At 36.7% G+C, this 23,729-nt stretch overlaps 1 protein-coding gene across 3 annotated transcripts; it reads left to right on the top strand.

Moving 5' to 3' along the window:
* Positions 1 to 1,251: 1,251 nt before the first annotated feature.
* Positions 1,252 to 23,601, top strand: atp13a2 (ATPase cation transporting 13A2). Of its 3 annotated transcripts, XM_083570612.1 has the most exons (30): positions 1,276 to 1,478; positions 2,261 to 2,380; positions 5,428 to 5,525; positions 6,356 to 6,523; positions 6,683 to 6,741; positions 8,355 to 8,424; positions 8,505 to 8,584; positions 8,698 to 8,775; positions 8,867 to 8,936; positions 9,758 to 9,892; positions 10,019 to 10,085; positions 10,251 to 10,382; positions 11,386 to 11,547; positions 12,623 to 12,733; positions 12,848 to 12,894; positions 13,014 to 13,202; positions 13,641 to 13,853; positions 15,769 to 15,876; positions 15,985 to 16,141; positions 16,239 to 16,350; positions 17,813 to 17,937; positions 18,605 to 18,789; positions 18,897 to 18,989; positions 19,085 to 19,164; positions 20,454 to 20,606; positions 20,748 to 20,844; positions 21,811 to 22,034; positions 22,117 to 22,268; positions 23,121 to 23,293; positions 23,383 to 23,601. In XM_083570612.1, exons 3-30 carry the CDS (start codon positions 5,523 to 5,525, stop codon positions 23,548 to 23,550), a joined length of 3,411 nt encoding a protein of 1,136 aa, XP_083426738.1. In that variant the 5' UTR covers positions 1,276 to 1,478; positions 2,261 to 2,380; positions 5,428 to 5,522; the 3' UTR covers positions 23,551 to 23,601. The 3 variants fall into 3 exon arrangements, with proteins under 3 accessions (XP_083426736.1, XP_083426738.1, XP_083426737.1); XM_083570610.1 differs by lacking the exon at positions 2,261 to 2,380 and having other exon boundaries at positions 1,252 to 1,478; XM_083570611.1 differs by lacking the exon at positions 1,276 to 1,478 and having other exon boundaries at positions 2,182 to 2,380.
* Positions 23,602 to 23,729: the final 128 nt, after the last annotated feature.

Here is a 23,729-nt window from a genome sequence, read left to right as displayed (position 1 = left end):
AGAGATTTGTAGCATGACTAAATGAGCTACAATTTGCTAGCTATATTACAGTATCCATCATATAAATACAAGTAATGTAAGTAGCTAATTTTATGTTTAGCTCTGTCATGAAAACATGCTTTTATAGAAACCCTGATCCTGTTAGTGCAGTTGTTGACCAAAAGATCTAAATCAGAATCAGGTTTATTGGCCAAGTGTTTTGACACACAAGGAATTTGGTTCCAGCTGTTAGTCAATCCCAAAGTACAGATGAAAATAAAACTATACATTTAGCTTAGACTATACAAGACAAAACAGACACGACAAGACATACAGACTATACAAGGCAATACAGACAATGTAAGAATATATAGACAGTACAAGTATTAAATAGGGTTACAGAATATATGACAGATCAGAGACAGATGGACTGACCAAACTATTTTGAGTGGTCTCACATGTCATGAAAACTAGCTGATATTAGCTTGTCGGGTTTATGCCATCATTTTGCTCACTCATGACATATTGCTTGTTTCAGCTTAGCAAAATACCAGAGTGGAAATTACTTGGGGGGTTATGAGCAAAATCATCCTAAAGAATACTTTCTACATTTACAAAGATCTTAAATACAAATGCTTGGGGTGTTTCTTAAAAATGAGATTTAACTCCAGGGTCCCCTGCGGTTAGAGCCTGTGTGAGATTTCACATAGTTTTTTTGAATCTGAGTGAGATTCCCCTGATGTTTCCTCCCACCGTATAACATCAGTACGGTTAGCTAGCTCAGACATCAATGAGCAACAAACAGAAAAAATTCAAAGTTGTCCCACTTGAGGGTCAGTTTATATTGTTTACAGCAGAACTGCTTTTGTTGGCTACAGAACTGTTCTGAACTTATGTTCTCATCATCAATCACAACCTTTTAATGAGGTATTTCTAAACAGATATATATATATATATATATATATATATATATATATATATATATATATATATATATATATATATATATATATATAGGAGATATCAGGGTTAAGTGAACTTGGAGGAAAAGAGACACTTTTTGCAAATAATTGTGGGATGGTATCTGAAGAAAATCAAAGCTGTCTCCAATTCATTAACACGGGATGATAAATATTGTACTGCAGTTAACCACTCTAGAGGGCATCACCATGTAACGACTTGCTCCCTTATTTTACAATTATAGGTCCATTTGAATATGGCGAGTGAGCGTTTACAATATATGTCCACCAGGTGGCAGTTTTAACCCGGTTTATAGTCCTCCGTGAAAACAGAGGAAGAAGAAGATGAGCGGACTTGTCATATGCTGAGAAACCTAGTTGCTGTTTCTTACTTCAGTTACAGATCTGCCACATCAGAGCAGATACAGTAATAAAGACCGTTCCCTTCCTCAGGGAAGTGCTTTAACAAAACAGTCAGCTGGAGAGTAAAACCAAAATGGATTTGGGGTAATCAGTCCTGTTAAGAAATGGACACAGCAGGTGAGTCTTATGGAGGTTTTAAGATCTGTTCTGAATAAACACACACACATGTCAGGCTTGATCTAATAGTAAACTGTTTTGTAAATTACAATATGTTACTGCTATTGGCATGCTTTAAGTCGAAGTCGATTTCTGGTTGCTTACTAGATAAATGATTTACATTGTGCAGACATTTCAGCTGACTTTTACTGCCTGGTGATATTAGTAGTGTTATAAATCTTTACTCTGTTCTACTGCATTGAGGTTTTTGCATTGCTTTACCCAAGATCCTTAAGTGTCCAACCTTGAAAATTGCCTAATTACACATAAAGAGGAAGCCGATCTCCTCATATGGGTATTAAATATCTGAGCTATAAACTCTCACCTTTAGTTATTATATATTTTAGATGAAGCGGCAACTAAACACCATATAAACCATCTGAGAATAAACACCAGTAGAACCTTTTATTGCTCTTTAGATCTTCCCAAGCCTTTAAACGTGAGTTTACGTGCACCATGAACCCCCTCCAGCTCGATTTGAAAGCCTCCAGATATATAAACACCAAATCAGGCTGTCGAACCTCAGCACCTTCACAAAAGTCTCCATTTAGCTTAAAAATAAAAATAACACAATTAGACACATGCTAAGATCTGTAGGAGCTGTAGATCCTGTGAGGTGCTTGCTGGATGATTTGGGTTTGGAGAAGAGGAGGAGTTACTTCCTGTATTTGCACACGGAGGCAAGTCTGGTAAATCAAGTCATTGGCTTGTGTCATTCGTGCTTTCTCTATGTCTTACACAAGGAGCTTTGTCTCAAAAGATCACTAAGATTCGGATATAACACGCTGTGAGGTCTGAATGCCACAGGTTCAGTGAGAGGAGCTGTTTTTGAGTCCAAGGAAGGAAGGAAAGAAAGCACAAGGGTAAGATAATTCACACATCATTTGATCATTATTCTAAGAACACTTGCTTGTCATGTTGAGGGTGAAGCTGAAAGACTTGAGATCTTGAGTCTGTGTGTGGGTTGATACTAGTGATCATTATTTCTTGCACATTGAATAAATAATTTCTAACCACGCCGGATCAGACTTAAGTACACAGAAGTACACACAAGTTGAACACAACACTACTGGAACAACAGGTTTTTGTGTGTGTGTGTGTGTGTGTGTGTGTGTGTGTGTGTGTGTGTGTGTGTGTGTGTGGTGAGAGATCTTTTGCCCAGTGTGTTTGGGAATTGTGTGCTTCTCAGTGAGGCCTTGCACACGAGATCTTCACACAAAGCCCAAAGTGGCTTAACTTGACTAGCAACATTGGTCATTTAAAATATACATTATTTATAATAAATAGTTTGAGAGGTGCACTGATGCCAAATGCTGTACACCATGCAATGTTTTATTTTTTGTTTGTTTAGTTTCTTTCACACGGTTGGCCACAGTTTTGTGTTTATCTGGTGCGTGTAATTCTGCAACCTTGTAATTAGATTCTATGTGTCAATCTTGTAATTTTTCAGGATATTGCATCATAAAATGTTGCCTCTTAAGTCTTATTTTGTGGTATCTGTTTTGTTGTGCTTCTAAAATGTGTAGAGATAGAATAATGGCAAAACAGAAAAAAATGGAAGAATTATATACATGTTAACCATATATACGTACATGGAGGGGAAATGCTTGTTATGATTAGTCCATGAAAAAAAAGTACAATACAATTTTCACAATTTAAAATAAAGGTAAATGTGGAATTATAAAAATAGGAAAAAAGTGGTTTCGTTTTTTTAAAGTGCCATTGGTGCTTACAGAGTGTATAACTCTCTGTGTTGTGCCTTTCGAAAATAGGGAAGGTTGTGGGTCAAACCCTCTGAATTAACATCCTAGAGATATGGAGTGTTTTTTAAAAATGACATTAGCCTTTCCATCTTGGGTGACCCTTTAGGTAGTTTTCTTGAATCCCTGAATACCTTGATTCAGACACCAGTTTGTCTCAGGGCATCATGCATGCACAAAATCACACAATTTGTATGAATTTCCTATTTCGTATAACATTGGGTTAACATTGTTTTTTGACGAGTACAAAAATATTCAGTGAGCCTTCACGCCCTCTTTGTGGTTTGGGCCGGTGCCATCCTAGAACAGATAACTCCCATCAGAATAGAAATGTATCAGAATAATGTTTACTGCATTACACTATATTTGTAGTGTTCCAATTAGAATATTCCAATATAAACACTCTTTTTTTTCGTTTGGGGGTCATTTTTGTACAGTTGATTTCTGAATTTGCTAAACGTATCGGGATGAGTCAAATGTAAACCTTACTTGTTTGAAGTTTTCTTTGTTTATTGCAAATAGGTGTCAGATGCATAGTAGTGTTTTCCATAATCTTTATTTTGCTAAGTGCAAGTGTTCCAATATTTAAGTTTCCGGATTCCTCTAGAATCATATCTCTTTTTTTAAATTTTTTTTTATGTTGCAGTATTTCATTTGAATCACCCTTGAATATAGGAGTTATACATCAGTTTTCTGTGGATAAGTGAAGAAGAATGCAAAAATTATCTCAACAATCTTCTCATCTTGCCACCAGTAAAATGGACTGTTATCAATGGCGTTATGTTACAAATCTAACCTTACAGGGTTGTTAAAAAATAATTTTAAAAAGAGAGAAGCAACTTCAGTTAGACGTTGATGCTTAGTGATATCAATTTTCCTCCCAGTTTATTTTTGTGACTGGGTGTTCCAAGTTGAATGACCTTTAAAATCTCATTGATTGCAGCTCTATGGTTGGATCGAGTGTATTTCCTTGTAACACTGAGGTGCCTCTTTTATCCCACATTTAATAGCATGTATTGCTATAGATTTGGTTGGGACCCAGACAGTCTAAATAGTACTTCTACAAACTCTTATTTGAACTAAAAAACTAATTGTTTGTTGTTTTTTGAAAAGTATATTAAAAGTATTGCCACTTCACAATTCCAGGGTCCTCAGTTTTGGTCCTAAAGTTGCTGTGGAATTTCTCATAATTTTCCAGTGTCCCTCAGCAGACACCATATTGTTTTGATATCTGGTGTGTGACTGTGACTAATCGTGACTGGGTCATTCAACTCAGAATTTCCATTCATTGCACAGTGGTGGAAGTAGGGATTTTCCAGGTTTTGCATACAACAGATCACATAATTTGTATTGAGTATTTAATTTGCCCTTTAATGGCCGAAAAGGAACCCAAATCATGGCAGCAAAATGCAGCATCATAACAGAGCCAAACTATTTCCATAAAAAATGTTGTATATCCCATGTCAATTAAAAACAATTACAATAGCAAAATGTAAAAACATGTTTAATATCAGTTTGTGTAGCTGCATTTACAATTAAAAATATACACAATAATATACCTCAAACTAGCTCACAGTGGAGAAATTGTGATCAAAATAATACTGTAATAATTATAGCTGATATTTTAACTTCTAGTTTAAAAGTAGTGTAAAATGTTTTGCTTTTGTAGAATGAATACGTAACAGATTTCTGACTTTTCCCCAAATTTCCCATCGTTACAGAAATATTTTACATATCTTTTTTTTTTTTTTTTTTTTTTTTTTTTTTTTTTTTTACAATGAATTAAATGACAATAGAAAATGCACTAATACTAAATAATTCACTACTTCCATAGCTGTGTTCTCTATGGTCAAATATAAATTATATTATTTTATATATATTATATATATATATATATATATATATATATATATATATATATATATTTATCTCAATATCTATCTATCTATCTATCGAGAGAGAGAGAGAGAGAGAGAGAGAGAGAGAGAGAGCATGGTGAAGTGAATTCGCTTACTAGGGAAGTGGAAGCATGCTTGTTCAGCTTTGTGTATAGAAGGGGTGTGTATGTGACATTCCTTCAGTGCTGAATTGATCTTGCTTCCTTCTCTGCTGGTATAAGTCCAGATAAAGTGTTAAATCTCTCTCTGCAGGAAGCTGCTATCAGGGGCTGAGTGGACCGTCCCACACAGATCCAGCGTCCAAATTTCTGGATTCTGGAACTGCAGACGTCCACTCTGTCTGTCACATGGTACTGAACATAAAAATACCTCTTTACTGAATCTCTATTATTACGATTATTGTCATTATTATATTTATTACCATAATTAATACTGCTACTCTATTATTATCTGAACCCATGTTTTACAGTTTAATTTGAAATAGAGTAAGATAGAGAAGTGGACAGTGTAGGACAGGAAAGAACTCTACGCACTTTGAAAAGTGGCAAAAGATATCGGGCTCCACTCCAGATTAGAAGAATTCAATATAAAACCGATAGTGTGTTAAGAATGTTTCCAACTTGGGGCCCATATCATGCTACCAAATTCCTTAGGACTGAGTGTTTCAATGATATGTTGAGACTGTGATCAATTATTTCACTAGATGCTTTTCTGAGATTTTGAGCTAATGATATGGTGTTTAAACCTAATCTAAAGTGCATTCTCAATAAAAGATCACATTTACTAACTTAGGAATTAGGTGTTAAATTATATTTGTTTTTGTTTTTTATCTCAGGACATCTGACTAAGCATTAGTGGATCATAATCAAAATGTGAAAGCACCACAATAAACAAAAACAAAAAAGGAGAAGCCACAATATAAATTTTGACTTTTGAAAATTGATAATCCAGACAAATCTGATGGTTTTTAGGGGGGTACATACTTTTGCATGGCACTGTATTCCTTACAATCAACCTTTACTTGTGCCTGTAGGTTCAATTCAATTCAATTTTATTTGTAAATGTAAATTTATCCCGAAGGTTTATCGCTAGGTTTATTCAGTATGTCATTGTCTCTCACCCGAGAAACAGATGGATGGTGTTCCTTTCTTGAATTATGTTTTTGTTGACTCTATATCAGGATGTGCAGGGTTATAGACGAGTGCAGTGGAAGGTGTGGCTCTGCTACTTTGGAGCATTATGTTCCTTGGGAATTCTGCTGTTATTGTTCAGGTGGCGGCCTCGACTCGGCGTACTGGCTCGTTGCTCCTCCTGCCCCATTCCAATAGCAGATACTTTACTACTGAGGGTAGGATTTAAAAATGAATAAATCATTAATGTCATAGTTCTCTATGTAAAAATGTCTAAAAAGTTTTCACACTTCAGATTCATTACATTAATTACTATATCTATAGGACTGTACCTGAACTCTTGTGTTTAATTGCAATGTTTGTTTTCTATCGTATAGGATGGTCACGGGCAGCATTTTGTCATAAAGGTACAAACAGAAGAGATTGAAGAAGGAAGGTAAGTTTTGGTTTAATGTTCTTAAATGTTCTTATGAAAGATTATATGTTCTTGTTTCCTGACTAATATTAAAATGTAGGCAGTTCTTATCAAAATATTATCTTTGCAAACGTTTAAATCATTATTTCCATTCAATTATTAATCATATTAAAAAATCTTACATTTTGTTTCCAGCAGCAATGTTTTACACGTTCATCTAATTAAGATTGATTGAGATGACTGAGAACTCCTACAACCAATTTGATAAACAAAGTAATCACCAGAATTATTGGCAAACGTAATAAACTAAATTATTAAATATCAAATAAAGATTGTCATTTTTATCTGAAACACACAATTAGCATACATCTATTAGCATTCATACTTGTTTAAATAAAAAATAATTTTGTTAAATGAAACCTCCCCATTTATTCAAAGAATTGTATGTTGTTGTTTTTTTTATATATTAATAATTTATATTTTGATTTCATAGGATAAAATTGAGACTGAAATTTCAAACCATGAATTGAATCAAGTACAGCAGCCCACACTTCAAAAACCCTTTGAGCATGTTTGCCTCTTGTCGTAAACAGGAAATGCTGTATGAAAGCTTTTTCCAGAGTCTGTATATAGTCTGTATAGAACTTTTTTTTTGCATGACCGTACAAATGATCACAGGGTTTCAAACATGAAATGTTCTTGTATGTCCAGAAGTTGTCCTGTCTGGTCTGCGTGGTGGAACCAGTCTAGTCCATACATTTTTAATGAAGCAGTATTTAAATGATCTAGTTTTCTAAATCAGTCATTTTATCAAGATAATAAACTGGCCTCCAATGACATCTTAAAGGAACAGTATACTGATGAACAAGCACACATACAGAAAAGGGGTTCATTTTCATAAAAGAAATTTCACAGTATGATATTACAACTGCTACACATTTGAGAATTTCCTGTTTCGCACGCTGTGTAAATGAGGTTGAAACTATTTAAATTGCTTTGTCATCCATTATCACTGGGTAACTCTAAGAACGTTTAACTCTGAGGAAACGGTTGGTTGTTGGCTCATTGTGTATCGTTTTTGTATTCTTTTTTTTAATTTTGACTTTAAATAACCCACTACTATTGGATCAGCCACATTTATTGTTTTAAACTTTCATATCTTCTGTGTTATGTTTGAATTTAAAGCAGCTTACATTTTGCAAACCCAGGTGTTGAAATCAGCTCGAAAGCAAGTACAACACACAAATCTGAATCAAACATTGTACAAGAACTGGATAAATTGTTCTCACAGTCTTGTAATTGGTTGATCCCGTATATGGAGGTGTTACTTAAGTATTGAAAGAGCAGCTGTTTTTATGTTGAGCATTTAAATAAAATAGACAATATATAAAGGTAATTCTTTTGTCATTTGAAGCTTGGTAAATGTTATTTACATTTACTGTGCATTTATGGCATTTGGCAGACACACTTATCCAGTGTGACTTACATTTATCACATTCATACAACTGAGCAGCTACGGTTTATGGTTTAAGCTATGGTTTAAGCTTCCTGCAGCTAGCTATACTGAAACAGATAATCTCAGATAATCATAAAGGGGCTTAATAAACTTATTTTATTTATTTCTACTTTTGCAGTTTAGGGCTTGTAGGAGCAGAGCTGGATGAGAATGAGTGCAGAGACAATATCCAGCTGCACAAAGACGAGGTAAATTGACATAAAAATGGTTCCACTTGTTTCTTATGATGTTTTTTTTTATCTTGTGAATAATTACTTTTATCTCCTAGAAAATCCTGCTGCGATACTATGTGTTTGAGGGTATGCGATATGTGTGGTTGCCCAAAAAAGGTGCTTTCTGCAAAGTTAGGTAACAGATATAATTACCGTGTAATTAGTTATTTGCTTTGTATTTTTGTATTTTTCATTTAATACAGAAATTAATATATTTATGATTATCATCGGGTTTTTTTTTTTTTGCAGCATTCTTACAGAGGGTTGGACTTGTACTGATCTGCACAGTTGTCAGCAAGGCCTAAGTCAAATGGACCTGATTTCAAGGTCTCAGATCTTCAATGCTCTGATGCTTATTTAAATGTCACACAACTGCATCCTCTTTCCATTTTTAACTCACTCCAGTTTCTTTTTTTAGGAAACAGATTTTTGGGGACAATATCATTGATGTGCCGGTGAAATCTTATTTTCAATTGCTTGTTGAAGAGGTACTTTTTATGCCTTGGCTTTATCATATTTGTATGTAATGTTAGGGTTATTGTTTAAATGCTATAGCACTTTTTAACTGTGCAGTGTAAAACAAATGTAAAAAAAACCCTAAAAAAAATTAATATAAAGCTGTGCAGAATTTCATTACACATGTGAGGTGAACCAAGAACTAGAAATAGTGCAAAGAATTGATTGTTTAAACACAAACTTTACCAAACCAGCCTTATAATGTCTCCGGCTAGATCTACTGCTGCATTCTGAGCAGACTAAAGCTTCCTTGAAGAGCAAAACAAGTATCACATTACAATAGATCAGGATAGACGTTCGTAAAACGTGCATTAGATTGTCAGTGCCATTGTTAGCATAGTTCTAGTTTTAATATCTTTTAAGAGTTTTACTGATTAAATGTATACTGTTTAAAATAATTATTTTGCCTGCTTGGTTAATTTTGCCATGAATATAGCCTTGATGGTGTCATAAAAAAATTTAAAAGTGTAAGTGGGTTTAACATTTCTAATGTCTCTTAAATGACGATAATAAGCCGTCTCAGAGATGCAAAGATGTTTGTTAAAAGAGATTGGCTTTAAATATTAAAACGTCTTCACCTTCCATAGGGTACACCTTGTTTTATGAGTGTCATTAATTCAAAGTGAATCGGATAAAGTTACTCGAGTGTGGATTTGGATTGTAACCACACTGTGCTGTATTGTACTACCTGGTATCATCCTGAGGCAAAATTATTGCTTTTATTTATTTTTTGTACATTCCACCTTGATGCTGCTCCTCATTTTAATCCAGTTTCATCTTTATCGCAATGCAGGTCCTCAACCCCTTCTACATATTTCAAGTGTTTAGCATCGCCCTGTGGATGTCGGATAAATACTACTTTTATGCTGTTTGCATCTTCTTAATATCTTTCATATCCATCGTCGTATCCTTGTATGAGATCCGGAAGGCAAGTACACAATGCCGTATATGCACCTCTTATACACACATGCACACGCTTATTTAGGATGCGTTAGCTCTTCATCCATGTTTGTCATTGCAAAATAATTTATCTTACTTTTGTGTGACTTTGCAGCAAAGCAGCACTCTGCGCACCATGGCCCAGCTCATAGTGAATGTCACCGTACGCAGAGCCGCTGGAGGTGATGCTGAACATCTTGCCTCACAAACATTTAAAAGTTCAGAGTGTTTGTTTGATTTGTAATTATATCATTAGTAAAATTTAAGATTATGTGAATAAAACATACATTACTGAGTTTTTGAGTTGCTACTGTATGACTTTTTTGTGTGTGTTCCATGCGATCCAGAGGAAGAGTGTGTGAGTTCAATGGAGCTTGTTCCAGGAGACTGTGTGGTGATTCCTGCTGAAGGTTTGCACCTACCGTGTGACGCTGCCCTGCTGGCAGGGGAGTGCATGGTCAATGAGAGCATGCTGACTGGTGAGTATGTGCAAGTACTCTGCTAGAATATGAACAATTTGCGTCAGGAAAAATCTCAAGAAATGTCAAGAAAATTTTTATTAAATTAGAAAAGAATGCAAAATAGTAACGGTGCTTTTGGGTACATACATGTCAACAATGCAGATGTCTTTAAATCTGCTAAAATATTTTGCTACCACACTTGCATGGCATAGAGTTTGTAGTGTAGTTGCTAACCACCAAAGATTGCTATAACTAAACTTCAGTCATATTTGTTTTGTTTAATATAAGAGGACTTGTAAGTAAATACCAGAGTTCTCAAAGAAGAACCGAGTATATATTTGCTTTTGTCTATTTGTCTAACAATTGACCATTTAACGCACCATGCAAGCACACAATCTTAAACATTGACAGAACATCAATAAAGTTTGTGGTTTACAGACACATATGTTTAATGCAGCTGGGAGGATCCAGAGTGGGGAAAAGTACCACAGCTTCTCATTAAGACTAACAAAGCCAGGAGAAAAGGAGCTCGAAAAAGTGTATGAATGAATACCTACATAAATATCTAACTAACTAACTACCCCATTTTTATGTCCTTGTTTATATGAGTTTTCTAAAGGTGGATTAAATTAAAAAAATATGGTTTATATAGAGAGTTTACTAACATCATTGAAAGGTTTCAAGAACGGACAAACAGTTCTAGACTTTGATACTCGATCAGCCAATTGGGAACAACATTTGGAAGACGAGTGATATTAGATTGCAGTGTTGAGGTCACCATCACGAGGGAGATCTAGAGGGAGAATTAGGAAAGGATCTGAAACAGTGAAAGAGTGTGAGGAAGAGAGTGAGCGAGCCTCCATACAATTTCCAAACATCCTGGGGAAGTAACATGTCGAAAAACCTGGGAACATTTCTGGGAATTGTTTGCACACCTGCTTTGCCAGTAAAGTATGCTGTAGGCATGAAATGCATTTTTTTCATTTAACACCTCTCTTTCAATTTCTCTCTTGACGGTCAGGTGAGAGCGTACCTGTGATGAAGACCCCATTGCCAGACTCTGAATTGAAATACAACTCTGAGGCTCAACGCAGACACACACTGTTCTGTGGTACACACATCATTCAAGCCAAAGGGGGTTGTCCCAGTGGGAAAGGGGCCATAGCTGTTGTTACACGCACAGGTAATTCTGAACAGGATATTACTGCAATTAGTTATACAGTCGAACCCACTTAACTCGCCAACCCTATTAAGTCGAAGTTTTGGAAGTGGAACCGCCAAATTCTCGCTTTGTCTTAGCATTTTTTTTAATCGGTTATGTCGATTTTTTTTATGTCGCCGAACCCTAATATCTCGAGCACAAGGGGGGGCAAATTTGCCACTTAACGTCGGTTATGTCAGGAATCCCCTAGCCACGCCCCCTTCGGCGGCGGCATTCCCCGAAGCACCCTGCTTCTTCTCCCGTGCGGGTGAGCTTCTCGCAGTCATGCTGATCACACACACCTGACTCTCATTCACGCACTCATCCCATCTTCTATTTAAGCCCCTCACCTCCACACTAGCGGTCCGTTATTGTTTGTGCATGATCGTATGTGTTGGTTCATGGCGGTATGTGTAATCGCGTATACGTATCCTGCTACATACCCTTCTTCTCTGAATCCGCTTTCTCTCAACGGCACCCCGGATTACCCTGATCCTGCTGTTTTCCATGTTCACGCTGTCTGCACCACGTTTATCCGTTGCTACCCAGTGCTGCGCTTTCCATAGCGCGGATCCGTGGATTCTCTACACGAACTGTCCCTGCTTTCACAGAACTTTGTGGACCGTGCTCCCGGAGCGCACCACTGGATATTACTGCTTCGCTACAAGTATTGGTGGATTATCTTCTGAGTATTCTCAATAAACTTTGTTTGCGTTTACTTCGGCTTCCGCCTCGTTATCTGCATTACAGGTTATCTCGATCCGCGTGACCAATCAAACAAATCGCGGCAACGCTGTTGTGTAAAAACCTCCAAAAACACATGCACGCACACTCATTTAATAACGCACATCATGTACATAAAGAAATTTCAAGCACATTAAGATATTGCCGCCATATTGGTTTTCGTTTATTTCGATCATCGGTTATCTCGACGCTTTTTGGCGTCCCCTAGGCCGGCGACATAACCGGGTAACACTGTATATGACTTTTTAGGAAATCATTTTAATGGCCAGGTTTCCGCCACAAACCCAGACCTGTTGTTTGTTTTTGCTTTCAGGCTTTTTTACTGCTAAAGGTGATCTCATTAGCTCCATTCTTTACCCACAGCCGGTTAACTTCAGTTTTTATGCAGATGCCATGAGGTTTCTTCTCATCTTAGGAGTCCTGGGTAAAGTCATATTAATAAATTGTTTATACTGTTACCTATTCTGTGCTATATGCAATTCAATATATATAATTATGCTATGGAAGTATCACATGATAAATTATTCTCCTTCTGCAGCCCTGATTGGCACAGTTTACAGTGTAGTGATGCTTTGGAGGAGCAATGTAAGTAAGAATAAGAAGGGTGTTTAAAAAAAGAAAAACATGTATATATAATGTTGTAGTGGTTGTGTATTGATAGTACAGTATATCATTATAAACATCCTCCAACTTTTTGTCTTTAGACGACATGGGCACAGCTCGTGATTCGTTCTTTGGACATTGTAACTATTGTGGTGCCTCCAGCTCTACCTGCTGCTTTAACAACAGGCACGATCTACGCCCAGCGGCGCCTCAAGAAAAATGGTGTTTTCTGCATAAGTCCGCCTCGCATCAATGTCTGTGGAAAGATTTCTCTCTTCTGCTTTGACAAGGTACAGAAAAGTGAAGCCAGTTGGACTTCTGATGGATCCATACTAAATTCTTTCATTTTAAATAATCGCAAAACTACATGCTTGTAGGCTTCGTCTTAGAATAACTGTTTAACCCACTTTTGTAACTAATGCCAACAGCTAAACAAATATGTCTAAGTATATTAAACATTAGATTAACGTATTAATCATTTCCTTATCAATACTTAATTGACCAAGGGTGCCTGAACGTTTACATTTAACTGTAGCTGTCAATCTAGAAACAGGTGGCAGTTTAAATGGGAAACCCACAATTGGGTTGTTTAGTTTTACATTTCCCTTTGGAGAAAAGACAAATGACCTTTGTTCTGAATAAAATGTGTATGCAAAAATGTAGATCATATGCTATTGATAATATTGTTATACATTTGTTTTAATTAAGGTTCTATTTTTTCCTCTCAGACAGGTACTCTGACTGAGGAGGGTCTTGATGTATGGGGGGTGAAGGAGGCTAAACGGAATGGTGCAGGGTTTCATGAGCTGGTTCCTGATCCCCGTCTTCTCAGCCCAGGACCCATGCTATGGTCGTTGGCCTCCTGTCACTCTGTAGCTTTACTTGGAGACCAGCTCATTGGAGACCCACTGGAACTCAAAATGATTGAGTCAACAGGCTGGGTGAGGACACTTTTTATGAATACCACCTGCCAGTTTGCTATTAGGCTTGTGCAAATATTTATTAGGCAATATTTGACTGGAATGTTTGCTGCATATGTCTTACTTGACTAATAGTTGTTCTTAGAAACTTAGTTTTATACAAATGTTTGAGTTTCACATGGGACTTGACAAAGCTGAATGCTGCGGTTTTTTTGTTTTGTTTTTTCTTTTCACTCCAATTTGGTAATCGGGAGAACATTTGAGTAAATTGTTATTTTGACTTACCGTAATTTCCGGACTATAAAGCGCACCTATATATAAGCTGAATTTGACACATATTTTTATTTTGAACATAAATAAGCCGCACCTGTCTATAAGCCGTAGGTGTCTACACTAATGTACTTTACACAGGCTTTAACCAAAGACACGTTACACACATGGTGTAACGGGTGAAATATGTTGTGCTTCCTTTAGGAGCATAGCGGTATTTTGGGAATAGCATGCCACTGCATTTTTCCAGTATTACTGCATGTGTTCAAGACGAGGAATATGTCCTTATTATTTTCTGATGCTCATTTCTAAGTTTCTTTGACTAACCCATAACGCTGTTGCCAAGAATAATAAAAAAAGCACGAGTTTTGGAAACCTGTCTGTGCTTACATGATTTCTGTTGCAACTGGAGTTAGTGAGCTCTGCCATGACCCAGACTCAATGCGTTACAACGGCTGGTATCTAAACAGTAGCCTACCAAGAAAGTCATTGTTCACTGTCTTCCTCCTTCCTTTTACAACTATTTCTCTCGGAAGTTTATCTTTTGGCATCGTCGTGCGTTTAAAAAAAAACTTTTTTCTCCCGATGCCGTGCAGCTCAGAACACAGGTGAGGTGCGTTTTCGTTTCCGTTCGGAAATTTCATTGGTTTAATGTTATGTGGTTCAATTTTTTGGCTTGAACCGGGAAAAAACCCAGGAAAAATTCATAAATAAGCCGCTTCATTGTTTAAGCCGCGGGGTTCAAAACGTGGGAAAAAAGTAGCTGCTTATAGTCTGAAAAACAATATGGAAAGTTCTGTTCCCTATCACATGACATCAACCGAAAATCATCTGGGCAGGGTGTGGGCAAGCAGGTGTTTCCTGCAAGACATTGCAAATAAGCAGCCACATCTTTTCAAACTGCTGCTCATGCAACTACCCACACTTGAAAAAGACACTAGTGTCTCCTGCATACATGAACTGACAGGCACCCAGAATTGGTGATTTGACAAAAGAGGGGGTGGGGGGCACAATAAATTTAGCTCTCTTGGGCTCCTTGAAATGAATGATTCTTCATGACAGGATGAACGCTATTCTGTTGCACCCATCAGGAGCCTGAAGCTACAATTTTAATCCCAGAGACAAATTAAATGTAGTCTTTCTTAATTAAATAATGATTGGTCATGAGAAGAATTCTTGGACCAACCATGACATTGTATTTTCCTTTTGGTTTATAAGTACTGACCTTTTAACATTTAGCTTGGCGTAATGAAAAATGGAAGAGAAACTACTGTCTCAGCCTTGTTTTCTCCAGTGGAAGAGTCAAATGTCTTTTTTAATTTAAAGTAACAAAATTTTAATTAAACAGAATTAAAATGTATTTTAATAGTATGAAGTTATTTTTCCCCAAACCCAAATCTACTGCTAGTGTTATTTTGATTGATAAAGGAAAAAGAGTATGGCATTTCTCACATTAAACTCCAGAGTAAATGCTTTACTGTTTCACCACTCATATAAGATTATACAAAAGATAAACTCTAGATATCATTATTGTGATTACCTCTGGATTGACTTTGAAGAATATGGATTACATCACAGTACAAGTTCTTGATCATTTCTTATAATATTATGTAGAATTGAATATATGAGAATATGTTTGTGAAGATCTGTTTTGTACAAATGGTAGAGACTGGAGGAACCAAGTAATGAAACAGGCACAAGTGATGAGTTTGGAAGCCGTCGAGTCCTTGCAGTGATGAGACCACCTGCTTTAGAGTTTCAGCCTGTGGGAATAGTAAGTACACATTTAGGAAATAAAACTAAACCAAAATAAGTAACTGTGTTTTTATTTTAATTGTAACATGTCCAATAATAATTAGTTCCTTTTTGGTTGTGTTTCCAGTCCATCAGTCAGTCGGTGGCAATAGTGCGCCGTTTCCCCTTTTCCTCGTCTCTACAGAGGATGAGTGTGGTGACAGTAGGCTCAGGTGGAGGTTCAGTTGTTTGCTTCCTCAAAGGTGCACCTGAGATGGTGGCCAGCCACTGTGTGAATGAAAGTGGTGAGAACTGTGATTCTAAATACTTTCTATTGTTTTTGTACAGTTTGTCTTTACCGTGGTAATCTGATTTATTTGCCCTTTACTTTGTGCCTGGCAGTACCTTCTCATTTTACCAACACACTCCAGGAGTTTACGAGTGAAGGCTTCAGGGTCCTAGCGCTTGCCTATAAGGTGCTTGATGCCCAGACAGACCTAAGCAGTATTGAAAGGTCAGTTTTATGGTGTATCAACTATTATTTACCGGGTGTTGCATTAAATGTATTAAATATTCTCACGTTTTATTCAATATATTCAGTTTTAATTCAATATATTGAGAATCCATTCAATATATTCAGATTATTCAGTATATTCATTATTATCCCCCCAGTGTGTGTGTGTGTGTGAAAGAATGTAAAAAAAATTCTAGAAAAACTAATATATAATTAATAATTATAAAATAATAAATTAATATTATGTACAAATTAATTTGTATTTGATTGAGTGAAATAAGTATTTGATCCCCTACCAACCAGCAAGAATTCAGACTCCCACAGACCCAAATTAGTCCTGTCTCTTTAAGAAAGTACTCCTAATACCATCCCTGTTGTCATTTGACAGCTCTTAAGTCCTTCCCATGGTAGTGGAGAGGTAATGAGTTGGTATCAGAAGTACTTTCTTATAAAGAAACTCTACAATTGTCTACCTGCACAAGGCTGAAATGAGCTACAAGACAGCAAGAGCTACAAGAAGCTTGTTGAGAAAGAGACCACTGTTGGCGCGATCATTAGAGAATGGAAGAAATACAAGATAAGTCAATCCCCCTCGCACTGGAAATCCATGCAAAGTCTCACCTCATGGGGATTCTGTGAAAGGTGAGGGATCAGCCCAGAATTACATGTGAGGAGCTTGTTAATTATCTCAAGGAAGCTGGGACCACATTCACCACTGCTCCAGAATGCACATGATCAGACCCGTCAAAAGTTTCCCAACAAATACCTGAATAGTTCAGAGAAGGCTTGGGAGAATGTAATGTGGTCAGATGAGACCAAAATTGAGTTCTTCTGCATCAACTCAACAGTGTTTGAATGCAGAAAAATGCTGAATATGACCCCAAGAACATCCTCCCCACTGTCAAACATTGAGGAGGAAACTTTCTGCTTTGGGGCTGTTTTTCTGCTAAAGGTACTGGAAGACTTCACCACATGAACAGGGCCATGCACTGTAGAATCTTGGATGAGAACCTCCTGGTTGAGAACACTGAAGATGGGTCATGGATGGGTCTTGTGCAGTTAAGCGCGTAACCGCAATAGCTATATATAGTGTAAAGTGGTGTGGAAAAAAAAATGTTGGCCCCCTTCCTGATTTCTTTCTCTTTTTTTTTTTTTTTTGCATGTTTGTCACACTCATGTTTCATTAACCAGAGTTTCAAAAGGGGGGCAAACACTTTTTTTTCTTCCACACAGGGCCATGTAGTTTTGGATTTAGTTTTCTCTCAATAATAAGAACATTCATTTAAAAACTGCATGTTATGTTCACTTGTGTTATCTTTTACTAATATTTAAATTAGTTTGATGATCTGAAACATTAAAGTGTGACAAACTTGCAAAAGACATGATATATATATAAAAAAAAAAAATTCTTATTTTTTTTTTTCTTGGACCTGTACCTAATGTTCACTGTATTTGTTGGTAGGGTAGATGTGGAGGCAGATTTACAGTTCCTGGGGCTGTTAGTGATGAAGAATCAAGTGAAGCCTGAAAGTGCAGGAGTCATCAACATTTTGAGACATGCACTAATCCGCCCCGTCATGGTCACTGGTATAAAAATTGTTTACTACGCTACATATTACTATTGATGTGAGCAAAAAGTTTGTGTGAACTTTAAAACTGAAATTTCTGCCACAAAATGTTTCTTCAAAAAAGATACTTATATTTTTTAATTACATTCCTTACTTATGTTCCAATTTGTTAAATAATAATAGTTATTGTTTCTTAATGTTTTAATGATTTATTATTATGCATAATAAGAAGACAAAATAAATGAATGTCAAGAAAAAGTCAACACATCTTAATAAGCGCCACCAAATAGATTTGATATTCTTTGAACAAATGTAGCCTGAAGCGCACTGACATAAATTCTCCCTGACATCCTATCTGTTGATACAAGCTGCAATATTCAAATCAATGAATATGGGAGAAAAAAAGGCTTTCAGCAAATCCTGCCTATGCCAAATCTTCAACACAAAAACCTTAATCATAGCATACTTTTGCCATGATTTACATGCCTCCCAGTTCCAGTCTTTCATTATATACAGATTCTTGTATCCCAAGCATGTGATTACTTTGCTACGATTCCTAACTTGTTCATTCTGTACAGTGGAAGGCTCTAAAAGCAGTTTCACACACAAAACCATGCTGTGTTCTGTTACTATTTACATGCTTTTCTTTTTCTTTTTCTTTCAAATTTCACTTCTCTTTCTAACAGGAGATAACATTCTCACAGCCATGAATGTAGCACGAGCATGTGGAATGATGTCCGCACATGAACAAATTATTTTTGTTCATGCGTCGCCCCCTACTGCCAACTCCATGGCATTATTACGATTTCATCAAGGTGATGGTGGGGCTGCTGTCATCAACACTCAAGAGACCATGGATATTCTGGAGCAGGTTCTTATAAAGGAATTCGTTTACTACTTACAGTAGCATGTACAGCTTTATTTATAGAACTTGATAAAACTTTTATATATTCTAAACGCTTCCTCTATGTTCCATAGGGCCTTTACCAGAACAGTATTAAGTATCATTTGGCTATAAATGGAAAGTCATTCTCAACTCTGTGTGATTATTTTCCAGAGCAACTCCCTAAGGTAAATTTTTTTTTTTAAACTGCATGTGCATTTATTTCATACTGATTGCTTTTCAAATTGGACAAGAACAGACCACGGTGTGTGCATTGCTTCAGGTTCTAATGAAAGGAACAGTGTATGCACGGATGTCTCCGGACCAGAAGACTCAGCTGGTTAAAGCTCTGCAGAAACTGAAGTAAGAGGAGAGACGCTAGATGAACTTAGTGCTTACACATAAGACAAGTGTAAAATCATACAAACCCTTTTCTTTTGTAGTTGTTTTAAGTCTTTAGGTCAGTTGTATCAATCAGATTTTTATTAGTTGCTGTGACTGGTCACTTGTATGGGTTTAATCCAAACTTTAAAAAGTAGGTCCATAATATAATGTCAATATGAACCTGAATTCTTGTGGCATTGTTTAATGGTTCAAGTCAAGTCAAGAGGCTTTTATTGTCATTTCTACTATACACAGTGGTACACAGTAAAAACGAGACAACGTTCCTTCAGATCCCTGGTGCTACACTAAACAACATAGAGCTACAACACACAACATAAAGCTACATAAAGTGCATCGAGTGCTACCTAGTGCAAACAGTGTGGACGAAAACCAGTACGGACAGACGGACAGACAGACAACACAAGACAAAACACATAACCCAAGATAGCGCCGACCAGTAAACGTACTGTATACTCTGAATATACAGTACTGTGCAAAAGAGAAATATAAAAACTATAACTTAGAGTATATGTAAACAAACACAATGCAGTGCAAAAAACAGCAGTAGCAGCAGTCAAGAGGTGCAAAAAACAGCATTCAAGTAATGAGAGGGATCAATATGTAAACCATGTTATTTCTGTTCACAATTTAAAACTGATTAATACTGTGTATGCATGTGAAGCAAAAAACTCATTAGGGTTTCCTCTGTGACTCAACAATTCTTTTGCTATTCTATGCCATGTTAATTGTGTAGGTTTGATGAGAGTGAATTTCTTTACCTACTGGTTGTAAAACAAGTTTCTGTTTACATACATTTACAATCTGACAATAATATAGCACAGTACTTGGTAGTTTCACAATACATAACAATAAATAGATGCAAAATAATGGACATTTGGGACAAGCTCCTGTCTGTTGGATTAATTAAAAACTTAATTTTATTTTAAAAAAGATTTTATATCATAGGGCTTTTGAATTCTTTAAAGATACTTTTTATATGTGTAATATACATTTGTAAGATTAAGTGATTCCACAAGCAGGAAAATGAACGCTGATTCAATAAAAAACAATTTAGGTCTCTAAAGGAACCACACCATTTATTTTTTTATTTTTTTATTTTTTTAATAGACTTAACAGTAGAAGCAATTCTTTATTCAAATTTAGTCAGAACTTCAACAAGTGATTCGTTGTAGTAAGCAAACCACAGTGTTGCCGTGAAGATGTTTTTTGCTAAGAGTAATCCCCTCTTCTGTTCTTTCTTTCTTCAGTTACAGAGTGGGCATGTGTGGAGATGGAGCTAATGATTGTGGAGCTCTGAGGGCTGCTGATGTTGGAGTCTCTCTGTCTGAGGCTGAGGCTTCTGTTGCCTCTCCCTTTACCTCCAAATCTGACAACATCAGCTGTGTGCCTTTGCTGATCAGGTTATAAAGGATCATGTTTTCTTTGCACATTAAATTTCTCATTCAATACAGTGACCAAGTATTTCATCCATACATTTGAATTCGTTTTTTACAGTTCAGAAATAATGACTTTTAATGACTAACTTGTCTGTGTTTACAAAGAGAGGGAAGATGCTCACTGGTCACATCCTTCAGTCTTTTTAAATATATGGCATTATACAGTCTGATCCAGTTTTCTTCTGTACTCATCCTTTACACTGTGAGTATTTTTAATCTTTATTCTATTACATTTAATATAACCTGTGTATATTATTTGATTTGAAAGAGGCAGGTATAAAGGACAGAGTAGTGTGGAGACGGATGATCCGCTGTGGCGCCCCCCAATGGGAGCAGCCGGAAGAAGAAGATAATCTGTGTATATTCTAACATAATCACTTCAGCTATTAAGACGTCACATTTTAATGGAAGGTCAGAGTGTAAATAAGAGATGGAGGGATTACAATGTGACAATGGATTATAAAAGAATGTAATTAAAATATATATAATAAAGAATACTCTACACTTTGGTCTTCATAAGGACAAAGAGCTTTTTGTTTTGACATCTCTGCACAAATATGTTTAAATGGTAGTGAAAGAATTCAACAGAACACATGGTTAAGGAAAGATCATTTTGATATTAAATATACACTATGTGGCCAAAGGTTTGTGGACACCTGAACGACATACCTATGTATTTTTTTTTAAAAGCATGAATAGAATGTTTTTACCTTCACTGAAAGTCAGGGGTTTAGTCCAAACATGTTCTAGCATGACAGTTCCCCTGTGGAGAAAGCGAGGCCTATGAAGACATAGTTTAATAAGGTCACCTGCACAGAGCCTTGACCTCAACGAAAATGCCTAAAGCACATTTGTGGCTAAAAGATCACCATATCCACACTCCAAAGTTTACAGGAAAGCCTCACCAGAAGACTGTTTTTAGAACAGCAAAAGTGGGAAAAGCTGGAATGTCTGAAGCGCAGTTATGAGTCGAGTAGTCTGATGACAAAAGGGAAAAACTGTGTCTGAAGTGGCCTGTTTTTCTCATCAAGAGCGTATACCTTTTGCCAGAGAGAAATGGCTGGAAATTGATGTGGGTGAAAAGGGACATCATCTCTCTTACTGGGTGAATTTTTGTGTCATTTCTGATTATGTTTTAACTGTTACTTTTCTGGCATATGGCATATAGGTGAAAACAAACTTGGGTGATCTACAGTTCCTTTTTTTCGACTTGGCCTTGGTCACCTTGCTTGCTATAGTAATGGGTCGTGGTGGCCCCAGTGATAAGCTTCACCCCCAGCGGCCCCCCGCCAGCCTTCTGTCTCTGCCAGTTCTTTCTGCTTTACTCCTTCACACAATACTGCTCATCCTGGGCCAAGTTGCTGCTCTGCTCATCACCAAATCACAGGCATGGTGAGTCTGAGAAATGGGCTTATAGACATTTATCGTATTTTGTTCATAGACTTATGATATTCTTTTCGCTGCCCTTCTGTAGGTACATTCCTCTCAATTCCACTTTCTCAGGAGCTGAAAATTTGCCAAATATGGAAGACGCAAGTGTGTTTGCTGTCTCAGGGTTCCAGTACATCATCATGTGTATAGTTGTGACGAAAGGCTACCCTTACAAGAAACCCCTTTACAAAAATGGTAATATATTATACAATAGATGGAACATTTAGGCACTCAATTTTTTTCTCTCAGCTTATACATGGCCATTTTATGCATTAGTTTCAATCAAACCGATTCATGACGTAGTAATTTTTTTCTTCTTCCACACTATATGGACATAAGTATTGAGACACCTGACTCCATATGTGATTCTTCCCCAAACTGTAACCACAAAGTTAAAGCCACATGTTTATATATGATGTCTTTGGGTGGGTGTAATTAGATTTCCACTTCACTTGATCTACTGACCCAAACCTGTTCTAGCATGCACCTGCGCACAATTAGAGTGGTTAACATGGGTTAATTTCTAAGACCTTAAGTGTCCTGCTTTAGAGCTTCCACCTCAACCCAACACCTTTGGGATGAATTAGAATGCTGACTGTACCCCCAGGCCTCCGCCCTTCATCAGTTCCTGACTTTACTAAGACCCTTGTGGCCAAATGAGCACAATTCACCACAAGCACACTCCGAAATCTACTGAAACATCTACCCAGAAGAGTAGAGAATATAACAGCAGCACATGGGGACTAAATGTGAAATAAGTTGTTCACAAAGCACATATGAACATATGGTGAGGTGAAGTTTTGTCTACTTTGTGTACCTTTTAAGGCGATTTTCAGCATTTTATCTGATATAAAGCGAACACATTATTGGCTAGTTTTATTGTGATCATATCTCATAATCTGAAACTTAAAATAGTAAAAGACTGCTCTACTCATACAGTTTGAAACTGTTTTATAGATCACTTTAATTCATCAGACTGTATTTGGTTCATAGCATATGAGCGACGCAATTTTAACTGTTCTCAACTTTTTCTTGTGTTCCTTGTAGTTGTTTTTCTGTTCGTGCTGCTGATCCTGTTTGCAGTAATGATTTGGTTGGTTGTGGTCCCCAATACCTTTTTTCACAATGTGCTGAAGCTGTATAACATCACTGACATGAACTACAACCTGTTGCTGGTGGCACTTGCTGCTCTCAACTTCTTTATTTGCTACTTGCTGGAGGTAAAAAATAAATAAATAATGAATTGGTGTTATAAGGTTTGTAAAATAGGATTATGGATTACTCTGACATGATGTTTTTCCATCTTCAGGTTCTTATTGACACCTTTGTCCCGAACTGCATCCGAAACCTTCGTGGAAAACGGGAGTCGAAAAAACAGTACAAGCGTTTGGATGCCCAACTTGCAGAAACGCCATCATGGCCACCTCTGGATCAGCCAATTTACCCAACACAGTGTTCGGTCATCGGAGTCAGCTAGCATGAGCATCAGCGAAACACTAACTAATAAATAAATATATGATTTTCTATATTTCCAAGTGCCACTATTCGACTACTACCTCCTAACGCAAAAAATCGGAGCGAGTGAAGTTATAGAATACTTGATAAAATTTTCTATTTTTTTGGTAGCTGGCAATAAAACATCTGTTTAAAGGAAAA

Source organism: Silurus aristotelis (assembly GCF_946808225.1).
Source record: "Silurus aristotelis genome assembly, chromosome: 19".
In the NCBI taxonomy this organism is placed as follows: domain Eukaryota; kingdom Metazoa; phylum Chordata; class Actinopteri; order Siluriformes; family Siluridae; genus Silurus; species Silurus aristotelis.
The sequence above is the reverse complement of the archived record's forward strand: the minus strand, read 5'-3'. Positions and strand labels throughout refer to the sequence as shown.

Excerpts from the sequence above, each read along its gene's own strand:
- atp13a2 (XM_083570610.1), top strand. Across the intron at positions 6,742-8,354 it reads GAAGAGATTGAAGAAGGAAG|TTTAGGGCTTGTAGGAGCAG; the intron begins GTAAGTTTTGGT and ends CTACTTTTGCAG. Across the intron at positions 11,548-12,622 it reads AGCTGTTGTTACACGCACAG|GCTTTTTTACTGCTAAAGGT; the intron begins GTAATTCTGAAC and ends TTTTGCTTTCAG.